This window comes from Prionailurus bengalensis, chromosome B3 (assembly GCF_016509475.1).
Source record: "Prionailurus bengalensis isolate Pbe53 chromosome B3, Fcat_Pben_1.1_paternal_pri, whole genome shotgun sequence".
Classification (NCBI taxonomy): Eukaryota; Metazoa; Chordata; class Mammalia; order Carnivora; family Felidae; genus Prionailurus; species Prionailurus bengalensis.
In genome coordinates, this window is record NC_057355.1 from 72,255,601 (window position 1) to 72,273,886 (window position 18,286).

General features: G+C 52.6%; 3 protein-coding genes across 7 annotated transcripts; 1 reads left to right on the forward strand and 2 right to left on the reverse strand.

Annotated features, from left to right (window-relative positions):
- Nucleotides 1-653: 653 nt before the first annotated feature.
- NDRG2 (NDRG family member 2) lies at nucleotides 654-11,031 on the reverse strand. Of its 5 annotated transcripts, none has more exons than XM_043554222.1 (17): nucleotides 10,983-11,031; nucleotides 8,084-8,150; nucleotides 7,308-7,388; nucleotides 6,932-6,973; nucleotides 6,417-6,522; nucleotides 6,082-6,202; nucleotides 5,843-5,905; nucleotides 4,824-4,884; nucleotides 4,526-4,612; nucleotides 4,271-4,327; nucleotides 3,993-4,096; nucleotides 3,273-3,317; nucleotides 2,938-2,989; nucleotides 2,636-2,683; nucleotides 2,361-2,396; nucleotides 1,915-1,966; nucleotides 654-1,640 (listed from the first exon to the last, which is right to left on the reverse strand). In XM_043554222.1, the coding sequence occupies exons 3-17, from the start codon at nucleotides 7,380-7,382 to the stop codon at nucleotides 1,474-1,476; spliced, it is 1,116 nt and encodes a 371-aa protein (XP_043410157.1). In that variant the 5' UTR covers nucleotides 7,383-7,388; nucleotides 8,084-8,150; nucleotides 10,983-11,031; the 3' UTR covers nucleotides 654-1,473. The 5 variants fall into 5 exon arrangements, with proteins under 5 accessions (XP_043410157.1, XP_043410155.1, XP_043410156.1 ...); XM_043554220.1 differs by lacking the exon at nucleotides 10,983-11,031 and adding an exon at nucleotides 9,765-9,865; XM_043554221.1 differs by lacking the exon at nucleotides 10,983-11,031 and adding an exon at nucleotides 9,108-9,186.
- A 2,078-nt stretch (nucleotides 11,032-13,109) lies between these two features.
- TPPP2 (tubulin polymerization promoting protein family member 2) lies at nucleotides 13,110-15,337 on the forward strand. The gene is made up of 4 exons (XM_043554225.1): nucleotides 13,110-13,241; nucleotides 13,442-13,683; nucleotides 13,917-14,070; nucleotides 15,052-15,337. The coding sequence occupies exons 2-4, from the start codon at nucleotides 13,511-13,513 to the stop codon at nucleotides 15,238-15,240; spliced, it is 516 nt and encodes a 171-aa protein (XP_043410160.1). The 5' UTR covers nucleotides 13,110-13,241; nucleotides 13,442-13,510; the 3' UTR covers nucleotides 15,241-15,337.
- Nucleotides 15,338-16,153: 816 nt separating this feature from the next.
- Nucleotides 16,154-18,049, reverse strand: RNASE13 (ribonuclease A family member 13 (inactive)). Its single transcript, XM_043554226.1, has one exon. The coding sequence runs from the start codon at nucleotides 17,578-17,580 to the stop codon at nucleotides 17,116-17,118; it is 465 nt and encodes a 154-aa protein (XP_043410161.1). The 5' UTR covers nucleotides 17,581-18,049; the 3' UTR covers nucleotides 16,154-17,115.
- Between the last annotated feature and the right edge of the window lie 237 nt (nucleotides 18,050-18,286).

Below are 18,286 nucleotides of genomic sequence, written 5' to 3' on the forward strand. Positions count from 1 at the left end.
AGTCTTCAGATTGGGGTCAACTATGACCAACCCAACCCCTGTAGTAACTGTGTGAGGCCTGGCCTACTGATTCTATTGAACTATCTAAAGTGGAATCTAGGGGCACCTGGGTGACTCAGTTGGCCAAGCGTCCAATTCTTGATTTTGGCTCAGGTCATGGCCTCATGGTTTGAGCCCTGTATCAGGCTCTACACTGACAGTGTGGAGCCTGCTTGGGATTCTCTCCCTGTCTCTCTGCCCCTTCCCTGCACAAGTTCTCTCTCTCTCTCAAAATAAAGTTTTAAAAATTAAAAGTAAAATAAAATGAAATAGAATTTAGGTGACCCCTAGGGAGGATCCTGCAGGAAGGTGGTCACAAGATGTCCTTGGACACTTCAGCCAGTATTCTGTACTTCCTGCTTCAGATCATGATGTTGGTGACATCAACTAACTAATAATAAGTCCCATAAAACCTACATAGCTCCTCTCTCCCAAAACTTGAAAATACTATCAATATCAAGGACAATACCATCGTATTGGAATAGGGGCCAGTGACCATGTAGTCACATTCTGTGAAGTGTCCATGCCATATCTGAGAAGAGAATGTGGTTGGGCAGGGGGAAGTCATGAACAGGGGCATGATGCGGGCATACTCAGACAAGGAAGAATGGCACTCAGTTCCTCTACAGTTTATTGTTACAGCAGAAATTGTGGGACACAGGAGGGCACCCTCCACACATAACACAGTGTGGTCAGAGCCCCAAGATAGCCCTTCCCACCCCTATGACAAGCCCCAAGCAGCCCTGCCCCAGCTTAGCTCCCTCCCCCTCCCACTCTAGACACACACTGTCTAGACAGCTACCAAAGTTAGTGCAGCCAATGGCCCCAGGCCCCTTCCTATTGCCCCAGCTCCGATCCTTCCCTCATACTTGCTCATTGCCCACCACCTCCCATTCCAACTTCCATTTCACACACGGGGTGTTTCTATACCATCCTGAGGACCATTAACCCACCAGCAAGCCTCCCCTGACACACATTCAGTTAGGTCCATACCCGTCAGAGATCTGAAGGGTTCATGAGAAGCCCTATCAGATTTGGTGAATGGAGTCCTGGCCCCAAGTCCCCCACCCTTGCAATGGGATAAGTAGGGAGAGTCTGGTGGAGGCACATGGGCAACTACAACAACCTCTTGTCCCTTATCAACAGACACCTAGATTAGGGAGAGGGGTACGTGCCCTCACCACCTTAACACCACAATGAGGGAGAGGGATACTTTAGGGGTCTGGGTCCCTAAGAGATATTGGGACATCTCTCCCAGGAGCTGAGGGGAATCACAGGTTAGAGGTCAAGGTTAGGGTAGCAATCAAAGATCAAGGTCATCTCCCCACATGATCTGCCCATCTTCCCTTACTCTGGCCCAGTGCCCTATGCACCTCCCAGGTTAGTGCTGGGGGAGGTGAGGGCTGGGTCCTACACCAGGGCAACAAAGGTCACTCAACAGGAGACCTCCATGGTATGCCCTGGAGGCCCTGAAGGGAGAGTTCCAGACTCGCTGCTCTGGGACAGGGTGCGAGAGCGGGACCGGTTGCCGTCAATGGATGCTGCGCTGGTCAGGGAGGCTGTGCGCGATCGTGACAGGCGAGTCATGCAGGATGAGGCCACTGTGGAGACAGAAGGATAAGCAGGTAGGCATAAAGGAGGTGAGACAGAGAGGCTGGCAACTCAAGAGTGGGGTGCTTGGGTGAGCCGAGAGTCACAAATGGGGCTGGAGCGGGAGGTCAATGATTTGGCAGACAGTGGTAACTTCCAGAACTAGCCTGAAATGGTTCCCTCCCCCCAACCCCTCCCACCCCCCACCCCCCCCAGTGCCCATCCCTTCCCCACTCCTGTGCAGCAATCACTGTTCTCATGATAGCTTCTTACTCCCATACTCACTGTAGCCCATGCCTTGCAGGAAGTACTTGAAGGCCTCGGTCAGCTTGCCTGGCTGTGGAAGTAAGAAAAGGAGAGGGGGACAGTGAGGTGAGGTTAGAAGCTGAGTTGGAGGGCTGCCTGGGTGACTCAATTGAGCATCTGACTTGATTTCAGCTCAGGTCATAATCCCAGGGTCGTGAGATCGAGCCCCACGCCAGGCTCCACACTGTTAGTGCTTGGGATTCTGTCTCTCTCCCTCTCTCTCTGCCCCTCTGCTGCTCACGATCTCACTCTCTCACTCTCTCTCTCTCAAAATAAATAAATAAACATTAAAAAAGAAAAAGAAGCCAAGCTGGAACCCCAAGCCATGGCAGGTCAGGTGTGGAATGAGTGGCAAATGGATGAGCGACAAAGTGTATGGTTCAGAGTCACTAATATCCCATCCCATGGACGGCAGGGGTACTCACCTGAGTCAGCTGGGGCTGGCCTCCAGAGTCAGCCATCTGTGCAGGAGATAGAGACAACCATCCAGAAGACATAAATAAACGGAGCCATGCCAAGAGATAGAAAAGGTTCTCTTTTCCTTAGCCTCCCCACTCCAGGCCCTCAGGGTTTGCTTTCTTTATCCGCCCCACTTGCTCCCATGCAGGACCTGGAAGGCCTAGAAGCTAAATCTAGAGAGGATCTATGGCTCTGGACAGGGGGCCAAGAGTCAGGCGGGGTATGGAGTAGGGTTACTGACCTTGAGAAAAGAGGTCTGGGTGGGGTCCAGCTTTGAGTTACATTCCACCTGGAGTAAGCAGGAGGCTGAATGAATGAGGTCATACTCCCTGTGGCCCCTCCCTTCGAAGGGACCCAAGGACCCAGATCCCAGTTTCTTTCCCATCAGCCTCGTACCCATTCCCTTCTACCAGGAATCAACCTCTTATGCCCCACAGTCACTCTCCCTCTTCCAAACAGAGCTGGCCTCTTGGCAAGATACCCCTCTGACCACCACCCTGGATCTCCAACCCTCCCTCACCCACCCCAAAATTCCCTACTGACCACTGCATCTTCATGGGGTGCTTGGTCTCCTACCACCAGCATCACAGGGCACCTAGAGGCATAGTGTCAGGAGAAGAGGGTAAGGCCCTGGTGCTCTGTCACCTGCCTTTTCCCAGAAGAGCAGTTAGACAATGTTTGACTCCAAAGAGGAGATGGTCTTCTGACCCTACCAAGACAATTCAAAGGGGGATGGACCTAGACAGTGAGATTTGCTTCATAGGACAGTGTGGGAGGTAATGAGAAAACTCCCTGTTAAAAGACTCTCCTTCTAAAGAATATAAGCACCTAGGGAAGATCCAGAGAGAGAGGCAAAGCTTTATCTCTTAACGTCTTACTTGAGGGTGACAGCACCTCCACGCTCAAGGTTCAGGTCTCGGCGGCTAGAGAGGGGTTCAAAGAGGAGCAGGAATGTTAGGCAGGCAATGCTGTCTATCCGGATGGAAGCCATCTCCTCCCTGAGGAAGCTCTCTTCCTCCCAGAAATTACAGTCAAATATTAATAATTAAAAGTGAGAAACAAGGGCATCTGGGTTGCTCAGTTGGTTAAGCATCTGACTCTTGACTTTGGCCCAGGTCACAGTTTATGAGTTCAAGCCCCACATCAGGCTCTGCACTGACAGCGCAGAGCCTGCTTGGGATTCTCTCTTGCTCTCGCTCTCTTTCTCTCTCTCTCAAAATAAATAAAGTTAAAAAAAAAGTGGGAACCAAAGGGCAAGGTGGCAGGCAGGCCTCAAACACAATCCCTATGGTCATTTGTGCCCCAGGTCTCTGGCCAGAGGTCAGTGAAGGGGGAGGAAGGGCACATGGACAAGAGACCATCTATCTCACTTCTGGGAATCCAAAAATCCAAAGGAAGTAAACAGGAGAAAGGGGGACGGCTCCATATAATTCATTCCACGGGGTCTGGCCCACAGCTGCCCCAGCTGCACACCAAATCCTGCCCTCCTCGCACTGTGTACGTCCCAGACTTCGCTCTCCTTCTCTGCACCTCCCCACAACCCCCAGCTGCTGCTTCTACATTTGCTTCACGTGTGCGCACACACACCACCCACTCACTTGTTGTAGCTATTCCAGTACAGTTCAATGTTCTCCAGATTGGGTGCATGTGTAATGATATTTCTGTACTTTTGTATCAACTCAGAATTTCCAGACAACTCCTCCTGAAGGAATGAAGAGGAAAAAAAATCAGGATTGAGAAGAGAAGTCAACAGTTACTGGATGAGAAGAGCCAAGCTTTCCTCCCTCCCCAGATCCCGTCCCAGCTAAGGGAGTCACCCCAAGCATTCAAGACCCCAAGGTCCCCTCTACTTCCTCCAGCTTCCACAACCACTTACTTGGCTGAAGAGATGTCCAAGGATCATCTCCGGAATGGAAGAGGTGAGGCCTGTTAGCTATGAGGAAAAAGGGCAGGTGAGCAAGCTCAGGATACCATGAGGAGAAGAAACCCAGGCTACAAAGTGACACACACATCTTCCCTGCTCCACTCCCCTTTCTTGACATTCACAGGCCAAGCAGTTATGCTAGTAGAGCCTAACTGGACCCACGCAAGCCCCACCCCCCCAGACATCAACCCACAGGCTCCTCCAAACCTTGTGGGCTGCCCAATCCATCCAGCCCTTGGCATTGGGATCAATGTTGATGAGGACAAGACCTTCGACTGTATCCGGGTGAGTAAGCTGAGGAGTAGCAGGAGGATGGGGAATCAGAGGCTGGGCAGGGCCTTATCCCTTCCCACTGAGCTCCAGCCAGTCTTAGGGGCCCATGGGGCCTGCCCCTCACCCCCTCCCCACAAACACATACTATTGAACCACACTCTCCTAATCAGTCTGCCATGGGCCTTAAACCTTGTCTGGGTTGCTTTTGTGTTTTTTTGTTTTTATTTCTTACAGCATATCGTGACAGGATGTAGGCCCCAGCTCCAACACCAACTCCAATTATTGTGGAAAAACTGTGAAAGAGAAATGCATGTCTAATGGGCCCTGGTGTCCAAAACTTTGGCTTTTCAAACTCCTCACCCTCTCTCCCAAGGCCACATGCACAAAGGACAGAACACCATCTTCCCTTGAGGGGTGCTAAAAGGGAAGGTGCCAGGGAGCTAACAATTGACACTGGTAGTCAGTGTAGGTCCCTGAAGTCTATCTTCAGCTTTCTTGGGAAGCCAGGGTCTTGAAAAGAAACACCCATCCCCCAAACAACCAGACGCTTGTTTTCCTACATAGCTCTGTGTCCATTCTCAATTCTCAAGAGCTAGTTCAACTTGTTCTGTTTTAGTTCCTGGTTCCTCGTGAGAAACCGGGAAGAAGGGAACTTGAAGCAAGATGTAAGAAAAACAAAAAACAAAAAATAACTTCAGTGAACAACAGGGACAATGGGGGAAACAGAGCCAACAAGGCAAACCGGAGCTGCCCATGGCCCGGGTGCCCAGGAAAAGCCAAGCCGGGAGTCCTCCGCACTCAGCATACATACCACAGAGGCTCACCTGGCTTTCCCTTCCTTCTCCCTCTCTCCCTCACACTCAGGGTGTGAGGGCTCCAGATCACCAGGTGTGTGTGTGTGGAGGAGGGGAAGTAGGAGGGAAAGACAAGTCCATCTGGCTCCTTAAGATTATGTCACCCCTCCACTTCCTCCGACCTTCTGAATCAGAGAAGCCCCTCCTCAGCCTAAGGCAGGGCCACACATAACCCCTCCCTTTCCTGCCTCTATCCATTAGGGCTACTCAGCTGATTCAAGTCCATTTCCAAACCTACCCCTTCCTCTCAACAGTCAGGTGGAGGCATGGAGGAGGAAGGATATATCTAGGACAGAGCCCACAACCCATCTAGGAACCCTGGTGGACACAGGAGTTCTAAGGGCACCATTATGCCAGACAGAGAACTACGGTTTGGAGGGGTACCCAGGCTTCTCACTTTAAGTACTGCAGGATGCAAGGGATCATATCCGCCAGCTGGTCCAGAGATGGGTACTGATATCTGGGGAAAAGAAGAAGGTTAAGGAAAATACCAACCTGCCCCCGCTGCCCCGCACCTCAGGGTGTCCTATCCATCCTTTCCCGGAATCTCCACTGTTTCCTCCTCCCCTGAGTCCACTCTTCCCCACACACCCTTTGCCTCACAGCCCAGTGAGGAAGGAGGGAGCTAATTCTCACCCCAAAGGGAACACAGGAGCCCCCTCTTCCATTCCAGGGGCATCCACATGAACTCGCACGAAGTTCTGAATGATTTCCTGCATATCTCCGAATTGAAACAGTGGCTGGAAGCAAGATTTATCTAAAGAGAATCCCCATCACCCCGATGGTAGAATCAGCCAGGGAAAAGCAACCCGAAGTCAGAACCCACCCTCTTTCTTTTATGCCACAGTCAGAGGACAGAACCTCCCCTTGACATACCACATGGGTGCTGACCCTTCCCCATCCCTTAGGGTTTTACCCTTCCCACCAGCCTCTTCCCAGAAAGGGGTGGGAGGGGAAGGTGAGGTCCTTACAATTGAGTCCCACATCATGGTAGGTGAGTATCGCTGGGCGTTTGGGTTTGGGGGTGCCATAGACAGTAAAAGTGACAGAGCCATAAGGTGTCTCCACAGAGTGAGTCTGCAGAAAAACAGGTCACCATCAGGAGGAGTCAGGCTGAGAGGAAAAACAGGCAAGAGAAGGACGCCCACAAAAGTCAAAGTCAAAAGTTGGGGAGTTGAGGTATGGGAGGGGCAAAGCGAGGAGACAGGAACAAAGATTTAGAAATAGGATCAGCAAGACTTTGGTTCAGGTAAATAAAACAGTGGAAGATGATTCAGAGGGTGGAAAAGAATCCTAAAAGTTGGGAGAGCACCAAGGAACTCTGAGGAGGAGGAAAAAGGAAGGAAAGGGAGAGATGGGAAAGGGAAAGGACTGGAATGAAAGGAAAGGGAGCAGAGAGGGGAGAAAGAGCCATGTAGCAGTCCTCTCCCTACTGGGAGACAGGAGAACCCCTCCTCCCACCCTGGGACTACTCCCAAGCTGTTACCTGTCCCTGGTCCAGGAGGATTCCGGCAGCTAACTCAGCCTCCTGGAGAGACACACACGGACAGACACACGCAGACACACACAGCCATGTAGAGTCATAGATGGAGAGACAGGCACAGATAAAGAAAGGCAAAGAGACCGACCGAGACGAAAGACAGAAAGAGATGACAAAAAGAGACATGGAGAGGATGAAGGTTAGTGCAGTGACAGGACAAAGGCCTGACTCCCATTGTGGTGTATGGGGGAGAGACATGGGTACAGGTGGAGAAAACAGGGGTGTGGGTTAGAAAGAGATCATGGATTTGGGAAGGCAGGAGGCGAGGGGGATGCCCGCAGGCCTGGACTTCGGGTCTGGGAGTCGGAGGGTCTCTATTGACCTTGGCCACCTCGGGCGTCTGCCCTGGCAACAGCGGCTTCTCCTCTGTGATCTGCACCTCCTGCAGCTCCGCCATGGTGGCCTGGTAGGATGAAGAAACACCAAAACTGGGGAGGTTGCCTCCACCCCTGCACATCTCATACACCTGGCTCCCTCTCTCAGCCCAGGACAGTGTAGGGTGCAGAAGGCCCTAGGAGAGGGAGCACACATCAAGCCTTTCTCGCCCCCAGCTCCATGTCCAGGCCGCTGGAAAGGCAGGCTAGTGGCAGAGGACTCAGGATACCACTTCTCTTCAGACTGGCCATCCCTCTGGCTACCCCTCAACACCCACACCTCCAGACCCCCCTCTCCTGTCATGCATAGAAATACCAGGGTGGGGCAGGAGTGTTGCTCGGGTTTCCCATGCTATATTTAGGGGCCACCCCACACTCCCAGAGTAGGTAGGGATGAAACTCATGGCTCAGTGACTGGGTACGCCAATGATACTAAGGAACAGAGTAGTGAGAGTTCATAATTAACTGTGACCTTCAACTAAACATCAAGGTCAGCAGCTCAAAGGGAAAGGGGTTAAAAATGACCCAAGTACCAAGACCAAGAGGGTGAGAGGGAAAAAAAGAAAAGAAGAACAAGGGACACCTGTATCCAACAGACCCAGTGCTTCCCTTCCTTCCAAGACTCTCCCTCCCTCCCCATTGTGAATAAATTAGCATACATTCAACATTAGTGGGGCTGGTGAGGAGCAGAACACCTGTGCAGCCTGGGGGTGGGGTCACTTACTGGGCTCCTATTGGCTGGATGCAGTGGGGTCAGGGGTCAGGGTTCTCTCCCCTCCTGGCTCAGGGGTCTGAGAAAACAAGGCAATGAGGTGAATGACATGGGAGACAGACGCTGGGTCTTTTAGGGACAGAAAGCCTCAGCCAAGATCTGAACTACCTGGGTCACCCACCCTCCCCAGGTCACTAACCCTCCCTAATCTGTACCCCTGAGTCCAATGAACATGTCTTCTCTAGGCTTCAGCTAGAATCAATACAGGCTGGAGGGGCCTGCGGGGCAACACGGAGAGCAGGTATCAGCCCAGGCTGGGGGAGGAGAGAAGGAAGTGCTGATGTGGAGGAAAGAGCGTGGCTTGTGTCGGAACCTCTGGATTCTAGTCCTGGCTCTGTCGCTGAGGGTGTGACCTTGGCCCACTCAGTTACTTCTCTTGGCTTCAATTTCCTATTTGCAAACTACAAGTGGGGACTAGGGGATCCTCAAGATTTTTGACAGCTCTCAAGTGAGATGAGGATAGCTGAGCATGACTGTTTCGCACTTAAACGTTTAAAAACGAAATTTAAAAAGCCTCGTGCCTTCGAGTCTCCCCTCCACCCAGTCTCGGTGTGGGTGCCCCGAGCGGAGAAGGGAAGGGAGGGCGGCCCCATAGTCTCCTCCCAGCACCCCCCCCCCCGCCCCTCCCGCCCCGACGACCCGCAAGGGCCAAGCGCCAGCTGGGAAGGGATGGGTAGGAAGGATGGGACTGACCCGGACCTGCACCCGTCCGCACCTACGCTGCTCGCCCGCGTGGGGACCGACACCCTAGCGCGGCCGGCGCGGAGCGCCCGGGACCCTGGACACAACCTCGCGCACGCCCCAAACACGCCCTGCCGCTCGCGGAGCCTCCGCCTTTGTGCGCCGCAGCGCAGCGCCCCCTCCTTGCGGGCCCCTTCCCCCGAGCGGTCGGCTCCGAGGGATAGGGATCAAACCGCCCACCGGCCAGACTGGCGCCATCCAGGCCCTGCGGCCCCTCGCCCGCCCCTCCCCCTACCTGCTGCCGCCGCGGCCGCTTCCACCTTCACTTGCCTTTGACTCTCCGGCCCGCCCGGCTCGGGCTCCCCACAGACCCGCCCCCGGCCCGCCCCAGCCCGCCCACGGGCCGACAGCTCCCTGCAGATCCGCCCCAGACCCCCAGTAAACACGCCCCCCCCTTTATCCCGCCCCAGGCTGTCTGCCGCTCAGGGAGGAGCTGGGCTGGGGACCCAAGGGGTACCCTAAGGGAAGCAAACTGCTGGGTGCTTCCGCGTTCTGCTCGCGCTCCCCACGACATCCCCCCGCAACCGAGCGGTTGTGGGGTGTGCGGGGATCCCTTAGTCCTGCAGGGGATCCTCACGCCTGCCCTCCACACCGCCCCCACCCGTGACCTGGATCTGCCTATCGCACTGTGGTTCCTTCCTTCGCCCCCAGACCCAGTATGAGGACGGGCAGGGGGGAGATGAACCCAGGGTGCTGACACCCCAAGATTTCGACTCCGCTTGCCCGTAAACACAGAGCTAGGTTAAGGAAGGAGGAGGTGGGCGGGGATCGCCGCAGAGGAGGAGAGGGTCTCGCCCGCTGGGAGGGGCAGGTGTGCTAGCACCGACGGGTGGGGGTGGGGGTCGTCGAGGGCGCAGGAGTTTCAACTTCGGGGTGCCCAGGGTCCTGGTACCTCCTCTCTGTGCTGCGTCCCGACGCCAGCTCTCGGCTGCTGAGAAGTTGGAAAACAAGGCGGGGAGGGGGGGCGGGGAATGCGGGGGGCCGCTATAAATAGAGGGAGATCGCAGGAGGGGGGGGGCGAGGATGGCCAACGGGGACTCCCGGGTCAAGGCCCCAAGGGGGGACGGAGGAGGGGCCAGGGACCCCCAGGGGCTCTGACTCTAGGGTAAACAGGCGTGGGGGCGGAGTTAACTCTGCGGGGGTGGAGTAGGGGCTTGGGGAGGACGCTGTGTCCCGGGCTGGAACCCAAGAGACCCTGTGGCTTCGGCGGTAACCCCTCCTAGTCCGGCCCAGAGGAGGAGGGTGAGACAGGCTCGGCCCGGCTGTATCTCAGTGCCCAGGCGGTGTTTTCTCAGAGTCTGCTGCGTGTCGCTTTCGGGGCCTGGGGTGGGTTTGCGGTCTTAGACTGCTCACTAGCCCTATCCGACCCCCACCCTAGGTGCACCCTCCCTGTGCCCCTAGAGGAAGGCCACCTGGAATGGGATAGTTGGGTGGCCGAGGGGTTCCTAAATTGTCTTAGACAAAAGGAAACCAGATTGAATTCCTCCCCACCTGCACCCTTCCAGCGCCCCCACCCCCACCCCACCAGGGTTCCCACCCCATCTTCCTTCAGCCTGGTTCCTGAGTTACCATTTCGGGGGCTGGGCGGCAGGCCAGTTGGGAACAATGGCCAATGGAACTGGAGCTGCCAACCGCAACACCAGCACAAGCTGCCCCCCCCAAGACCCCCAAATTGCCCTCCCCCCTCCTGCCTGGGAACCACCCCCCCACCCCCCCTCACCACCCACAACCCCCTCCCATCCAAGGAACATCAATGCCCCTTTCATCCCCACTTGGCAGGGTCTATTGGAAAGAAGGAGGGGCCAAGAGGGAGGAGGTGACCCAGAGTAGGAGAACTGGTCAGGATCAAACACCGGGTCTCAACAACCTCATATCTAAAGAACCCCCGAACCTTCTCCCAATTTGGAACATCGAAGTTTTCCTCATTTCCCTCCCCCCACTCTCTTCATAACTGTTTCCCTCAGAAACTGGCCCAGAGGCTGGGCACCCTGGCAGCTTGCCTAGTCCCCTCTCCCCTCTGGACGCCAGTTTAACACTCTCCTGGACAAGGAAAAGCTTGCTGGCCTTAGGATCATAGACAGAGCTGTGTAGGGCAGGAGAGAGGTCTTACCAGCCCCCCAGGAGCTGGGAAGAAAGAATGCCTAGAGCTTCCGCCTGCAGTGTTCTCTGATGTGTATAAAGTAGTCTTACTTGGAGTGGGGGAGGGAAGGACCTGGAGGTTCCAGCATCTAAATTCGTCTCTGGGTCAGGATGACTCAGGGGGAACCTGATAAGGGGCCTACGCAGGGGCGTGGGGCGGGCAGGAGGTGGGAAATTTCCACTGGGATCTGTTTGCTTCCGAGGCCTAGGGGTCTCAGCTCCTGCAGGCAGAAATGAGGCTGGTTCTGCCCTAAGGTAGGGTTCCCTTTGTCAGGGTAGGTCCCAGCCCAGCCATAAGTCGCCCAACCAGGGTAATCTCTAACTCCCTTCTCTTGGGCCAGAAGCAGCTTCAAACTGTACCTTCAGTTAAGCAACAGTTTTGCGAGCCTGCTGTGTGCCAGCCACTGTATAGATGCAATTCAAAGAAGTGTGAAGGGTGGTCATATCCGTTCTAGAAGCATATAATGAAGTAGGTGGGAGAAGGAATAAAGACAGAAAGTTAAGAAAAATGATGTCTATAGAAGATTAATTGTTTAGACAAAAAATCCTGTGCCAAGTGTTTCCCATTCTTCTCAAGTGGGAGATGAGAGATTTCCATTCCCGCTTGATGGTTTTAGTATCCCTTGACGGAGACAAACCATGAATTCAACAATACTTTTAAATAAGGTGGTTTTTTTAAGATTTTATTTTTAAGTACCCTCTACACCGAATGTGGGGCTCAAACTACAAAGAACTTACAACCCCAACATCAAGAGTCACATGCATGCTGCACAGACCAAGCCAGTCAGGCTCCGCCATTTGTACGGAATTCTGATATTTCTAATACCTATGTATGTAGTAATATCTACATGTGCAAAGCGTGCTATTTATTCAGTTGACAATATTTTCTGTACATATAAATCCCAGGGTCCCTTGCAATAAATCAGAAATCCTCTCCCCAGGAGACTGCAGCCCACAGACTAAGAACCATTATTTTGCTGTAATTCAGAGGAAAAGGGTTTTTGTTGTTGTTGTTGTTTCCTAGAGTGTACCACCCATGAGGAGTACAACCACAGGGTATTTGAATGGGAGAAAGGAACGTTCTATCCAGGAAGAAAAGAGCAAGAGGGAAAGCTTGGGAGAAGAAATACACAAGTTACTGGGAAGAATTGAATAGTAGCTAGTAGGTGCAAGGTACTTCCCATATATCATCCCACAATACTATAAGGTAAGTTTTATTGTTACACAGTACAGGTGAGGAAACGCAGCTCAGACATTTCTGAAACAGAAGCTTTAGCGATTTGCCCAAGGCCAACCAACCAGTGCTGCAAATGACAAATCTAGGACTCAAATCCCCACCCAGATTCATCCCACTCCAAGGCTATTCTCTTTCAACCATGAGGTAGCTAGCCTCTAAAGTCATTATGGCCCCCAGATGAAGAATAATATTGATGAGAGGTATGTGATGTTTGATAAAAGCATGGGCCAAGTGTGAAAGTCCTTGACAGTTTTTTTTTTTTTGTCTTGTCACTGAAGATCCTTAGAGCATTCTTGAGCAGGATTAATGGATAAAAAATAGTTTTGTGGGGGCGCCTGGGTGGCTCAGTCAGTTAAGAGTCTGACTTCAGCTCAGGTCATGATCTCACAGTTTGTGAGTTCAAGTCCCGTGTCCGGCTCTGTGCTGACAGCTCAGACTCTGGAGCCTGTTTCATATTCTGTGTGTGTCTCTCTCTCTGCCCCTCCCCACCTCTCAAAAAATGAACATTAAAATAACATTAAAGTTCTTACTGAGGTTGGTGTGTCAAAGTCACTGGGATTCTCCATGTTGGTCACTAACTTGGACTTGAGACTAGAAAGGAGGGCACTGCTGGACTGATGCCAACCTGTTTCCATTAACCCCTTCCCTGGGCTCCTCTCAGCACTGTGGGACAGACCATAAACCAATCTGACCAGGACCCAGAGGACTGGGTCAGGCTGGGGGGAATGATGAGGGAAGTTTGATCAGCTGGAAAGATCAGAAGGGTGGCAACTTGCTCAATGCAAAGTGGGGAAATGAAGGACCCCTCTCCCAAGACTCAGGCTGTAGCTTCAAGCTGATGTCACATAAACACTGCTGAGGTCATAGAAGCTTCCCTCTCCTCCCCTGTTTCCCCATTGCTACATAGTCTCCCCAACCAGCTGGCTCCCACATATCTGCACACACTTATAAACAAAGGCTGAGAAGGGACAGACACCATCCGGCTACTCTCAGGTGCACAAAAGTGGTGAAGACATAGGTGGTAGTGGTGATTATTCAGTATGTAGGATCCATACTAGTATCCCTGGTGCTGGGAACAGTAGGGGGGATGGAAGCGATGGGGGGAAAGGAAAGAGAAGAACAGGGAGGAGGGACTTTGTTCCTGTTGCTGATTCTTATTTTGTTGACTAACACCCATCCTCATTACTCCTCAGTCATCCCTTCCCCTCCTCCCTCACCCCCAAGTCTTCCTCCCTGCGGCCCTCCCCCACCTCCAGTTGATCATGGCATCAGAAGCAGGGAAAACGTTCCAGCGGTTTGCTGTCTTTGGAGAATCATCAAGCAGTGGCACTGAAATGAATAATAAGAACTTCTCCAAGCTATGCAAAGACTGTGGCATCATGGATGGCAAGATAGTCACCTCCACTGATGTGGACATCGTATTCAGCAAAGTCAAGTAAGGGGCCAGAGATGGGGGCCAGGCACACAAGGCAGTGGGACCTAGAAAGGTTCATGTGGGAGGACACAATAATGGGTCTACTGAGCACCTGCTGGGTACCTGGTCCTGTGCTGTTCCCTGTCCCAGGACCCTCAGTGTCAAGAGACCAAATCTCAGTCAGGGAAGGGTTGGGCCTTGGAAGGTTATGAATTCATGTTCCAGAGTTCCTGGATTTCTGTCTGACTGACCAGAGCCAAGAATGCCCGAACCATCACATTTCAGCAGTTCCAGGAAGCAATGAAGGAGCTGGGCCAGAAACGATTCAAAGACAAGAAGCCAGATGAAGCTCTGGAGAACATTTATAAACTCATGGAAGGCAAGGATCCAGCTACCACTGGTGTTACTGTGAGTGACATTCTTCATCCCTAACCCTTGACTCTACTTCTCTAAATCCCTGCTGCTCCTATCTCCCTTCCCCCTTCCAATGTCCCTAACCTCTGTCATTAGTAATACTGTAGGGAGACAAGGCAGAAAGTCTCTGGGGCACTGTTGGGATTGGAACAGACTTTAGAGATCATCTAGTAATTTCAGGGATGAAGAGACTGTGGCTGAGAGAAGGGTCCACATCTATTTTAATAATAAAGTTAAGCCTTGTTTCCAAGTGTCCAGTGGGCTCTGGGGGAACACTGAGTGCAAAGGACTTGGTATCTGATCCCCACTCCTCCTCCCACTCTTGTATAAGATGTAATATCTGCCCTCCTGCCTCCCACCCACCGTCTGTTCTCTATTTGTCCCCTCTCTGTTTATGTTTATTTAATTTTGAAAGAGAGAGAGAGAGAGTATGATAGGGGAGGGGCACAGAGAGAGGGAGATACAGAATCCAAAGCAGGCTCCAGGCTCTGAGCTCTCAGCACGGAGTCCAATGCAGGGCTCTAACTCACAAACCGTGAGATCATGACCTGAGCCAAAATAGGATGCTTAATGGACTGAGCCACCCAGGTGCCCCCTGTCCCCTCTCTATTTAAAGCCCCTTCTATTCTAGGTTTCAAATAGGGCCTTCCCACTTGGAGGGACCTTGCATATTGGGTCTGGGGTTGAAGTCCTCTGGCTGCCGCCTGGTCAAAATAGCTCCTCTGGAAGCAGAACACTCCACACACCAGACTCCTCCCATTCATTCCCAAACACCAGACTCCTCCACCCTCGTGAGTGGATGGCTCTTGCCACATTCCTACCCATGGCTGCATCTGGGCCCTAAAGAAAGCAGCCCCATGCCAACAGTAGAATAGAGCACTGGGTCCTAGCAGAACCAAAGTCTATCTTTAGAGAAGGGGTGTGACAGCAAAGGGGAAGAGAGAAGGATCAGACCCATCATCCTCTGGCTTGCAGAAGGCAACAACAGTGGGTGGAGTGAGCCGGCTGACGGACACCAGCAAGTACACCGGCACCCACAAGGAGCGCTTTGACGAGAGTGGCAAAGGCAAAGGCATCGCAGGACGGGAAGAGATGACCGACAAGTCAGGCTATGTGAGTGGCTACAAGGGTGCTGGCACCTATGATAAGCCGAGCAGCAAATGAGAAGTAGCCTCAACAACTAGGGTCAGTTAGTCCTCGACCCAGCATCTTACACACCACGGAGGAGCGTAGGGAACAATAAACATCTGTGTGTGCATCAGCCAATGAGCTCTGTCTTTCCTTCAGAGAGAGGGATAGATAGACCCACTGGTGCAGAGAGAGAGAAGAGAAGACCCCAGGAGTCAGGGTTTTGAGTTCTGCACACTTTCTCTAGTTAACCTCATGCCTCCCAGCCCTAGGTTAGCATTCCCCTCTACAACTGCGTCTAAGAACAGAGCTGAGGAATATATTTGGGGATAAGAGATAAACCAGATGTGGAGGCAAAAGCATTTGCTCCTTGCACTCATACATTTCTGGTATCCACCCTTCTTATCTCCCAAAGGGAAGTGGCAATTCCCTATTGGACCTAGTATGACCCAGACACCACTTGTTAGACCCCTCCCTGTCCCTCCACCTCCCTCCCCTGTTGTAGCCCAGGTGGTGTTGGAGACATGGAACAGAAAATCCCACTGACTGCTAAGGGTAGCCCAGGAAGATGGCCAGAGGTGAGTGCCTCCAGGACTCCCAGAGCAGGGGTGCTTGTGTGCCGAAGAAAAAGGAATGAAATCAGAATGGCTTCAGATAGGGGCGCCTGGGTGGCGCAGTCGGTTAAGCGTCCGACTTCAGCCAGGTCACGATCTCGCGGTCCGTGAGTTCAAGTCCCGCGTCGGGCTCTGTGCTGACAGCTCAGAGCCTGGAGCCTGTTTCAGATTCTGTGTCTCCCTCTCTCTGACCCTCCCCTGTTCATCTCTGTCTCTCTCTGTCTCAAAAATAAATAAACGTTAAAAAAAATTAAAAAAAAAAAAAGAATGGCTTCAGATATATTTTCATATTTTTATTTTGGAATGATTTTAGATTCATAGGAAGATTGCAAAAATAGTACAGAGGGGTCCAACATACCCTTCACCCAGTTTCATCCAGTGGTTATATCTTCTATAACTCAAGGTGTGGTTTTAAAACCTTCTGTGACCACAGCGAGGCTCACCTCACACCTGTCTTGTCAGCGGCAGATCCTGTAACCGGAGGGGGGGGGGCGGGTTGTCAGGAAGAGCTTTGGGAAGGAAAGGGATGCAGTCATCTTGGGAGTAACAGGTCAGAGAAGATCATTTGAAACTCCAGTGAGCCACAGTGAGAAGAATGGAAGGAAAAGAAGTCAGAGAGAGGAATACAGGGAGACTAAAGGAGGGGAGTGTAGGGGAGAAACTACCCTGGGCTCTGTGGTAGAAGGAGAGAAGAAAGAACAGGTTACATAGAGAGAAGAGCAATGATTTCATAGAGAGGAACAGACTGGGGACTGAGGGGCATTCTGGAGAAGTGAGGCTAGAAAGACTCTAAGGGTCTTGGGGAGGACCTCTAGCTAGAGGTACCTACCATGTAGGTGAGTGAGTGGAGAGAATCATAAGGGAGATGGGAACAGCTGAGGAGAGAAGGGTAGTGGGGATGGGGAGTTGAGACATGGAGCTGGGTGCCTGTTGTCATGGTGTGAGCTGAGGCTCTGGGCCTCCATCCAGGATTCAGGATCTGGCCCAGTGGAAGGATAGTCACTGCCAACTGGACACAGTCAGCTTCTTGGGTGGGTAAGGCTGTCTGTGGGAGAAGGAAGATGACGGGGGAAGAGAGGAGGTAAACAAGTTGGAAAGGGTCTACAAGGCAGTATGAATTTGCATGGTGACTGAAGCTCTGGACATTTGTCCTACTTCCCTGGTCTCTTGGAAGGGGGCCCTGCCTGCCTTTGAAGTCAGGGAGGAAGCCTTGTATCAGAAATCAGAGGTTTGGGAACGGGAACAGGCTGGTGTATGGTGGCAGTAGGGGGTAGTTCAAATCGAAAGCCTCCCTTTCCTAGTAGACACCAATGATATCTATCGGTTCCGCATCACGCTTTCCGGAACAGAGCAGGTAGAGCCTTTGGTTGGTTAGGGTGCTGTTGTAGTGGCAGCTGGTGGGCGGCTGATTAGGGGCCAGAGAACAGATCGTGATGGGGAAGGAGTCCTCTGTGAATGTACAGTATTCGTTGTAATTCTCACAGAAACTCTCACTGTACTTGCAGAACTTCTGGACTTCTCTCCAGGGGGCATGCACCATATAATGGATTTGCGGGCAATACCAGCTCTTCTGCTTTCTGCCTCGTACATAGGCCATGAGACCATTACAGTAGCCCTGGAAACCCTTTGGGTAGTGCACCCTGGGATAATCGACGTGTAGCATGTGGAAGTCCTTGATGGCAATCTGCATCTCGATGTCCACAACCAGAGCTGGCCCGAAAGCAAGCTGGAGAAACACAAGGCGGGCCACAGCTACTGCCATTCCTCCTGCTGGTAGAGTTAAGGTGGTTGGAGGCAGAGGTGGGCCTAGAGTGGCTGTCTGCCCCTTCCCACAGTCTCCAGCGTCCCCGCAGCCTTCCCCTATACCCTAAGAGCTGTACTGTATTTCAGATATCACCTAGCCCAAGTCCTCATGCCCCAGAGAGAGGAGACACTTGCTGGTTGTCCACCTTATATTAGCCATTCCCCCCACTCCCTTGGTCCACCTCAGGGTCTCAGCCTCAGCCGGTCCATGAGCTGTAACACTTACAGAAGAAGAGGTCCAACTGGTCCTTGGGCGAGTGACTCTTCCCAATCATCCCTGGCTCTGGTCAACCTTTCTGGTAAAAAATTGCAAAGGGGACAGAAGGAACAGGCTGAAGCACAATTCTCTGACTGCTCTGGAGAAAGGGCAGGAGCTGGAAGACCAGTGGGACAGGAGCAGGAATTCTTGCCTGGAGCCAAAGACAGCCCAAAGGTGAGAAGAGGCCAGAAATTTCTAGATAAAGACCAGTCTGGGAGGAGGTCACGTCCCCTGAGTTTGAAGAGCCCCTGGACTGAGGGGGTTGAGTGGGTGGGAGGATAGGGACATTGCTGTCTGGTCCCCTCCTTTCTGCTGTCATCGGAACACTTAGTTCCAGCTCCCTGCCAAAAGGCCCTACGTTCTTGGGCTTTCTTTGATGTTTTCTCTGGTCCATAGATCCCTCTTT

Coding starts and splice junctions, on each gene's coding strand:
- RNASE13 (XM_043554226.1), bottom strand. CDS start 17,580: ATGGCAGTAGCTGTGGCCCGCCTTGTGTTTCTCCAGCTTGCTTTCGGG.
- NDRG2 (XM_043554222.1), bottom strand. CDS start 7,382: ATGGCGGAGCTGCAGGAGGTGCAGATCACAGAGGAGAAGCCGCTGTTG. Junction 2,397..2,635: donor CCCAGACCTCTTTTCTCAAG/GTCAGTAACCCT, acceptor TCTCCTGCACAG/ATGGCTGACTCTGGAGGCCA. Junction 1,967..2,360: donor GCCAGCCCCAGCTGACTCAG/GTGAGTACCCCT, acceptor TTACTTCCACAG/CCAGGCAAGCTGACCGAGGC.
- TPPP2 (XM_043554225.1), top strand. CDS start 13,511: ATGGCATCAGAAGCAGGGAAAACGTTCCAGCGGTTTGCTGTCTTTGGA. Junction 13,684..13,916: donor ATCGTATTCAGCAAAGTCAA/GTAAGGGGCCAG, acceptor CTGACTGACCAG/AGCCAAGAATGCCCGAACCA. Junction 14,071..15,051: donor CAGCTACCACTGGTGTTACT/GTGAGTGACATT, acceptor TCTGGCTTGCAG/AAGGCAACAACAGTGGGTGG.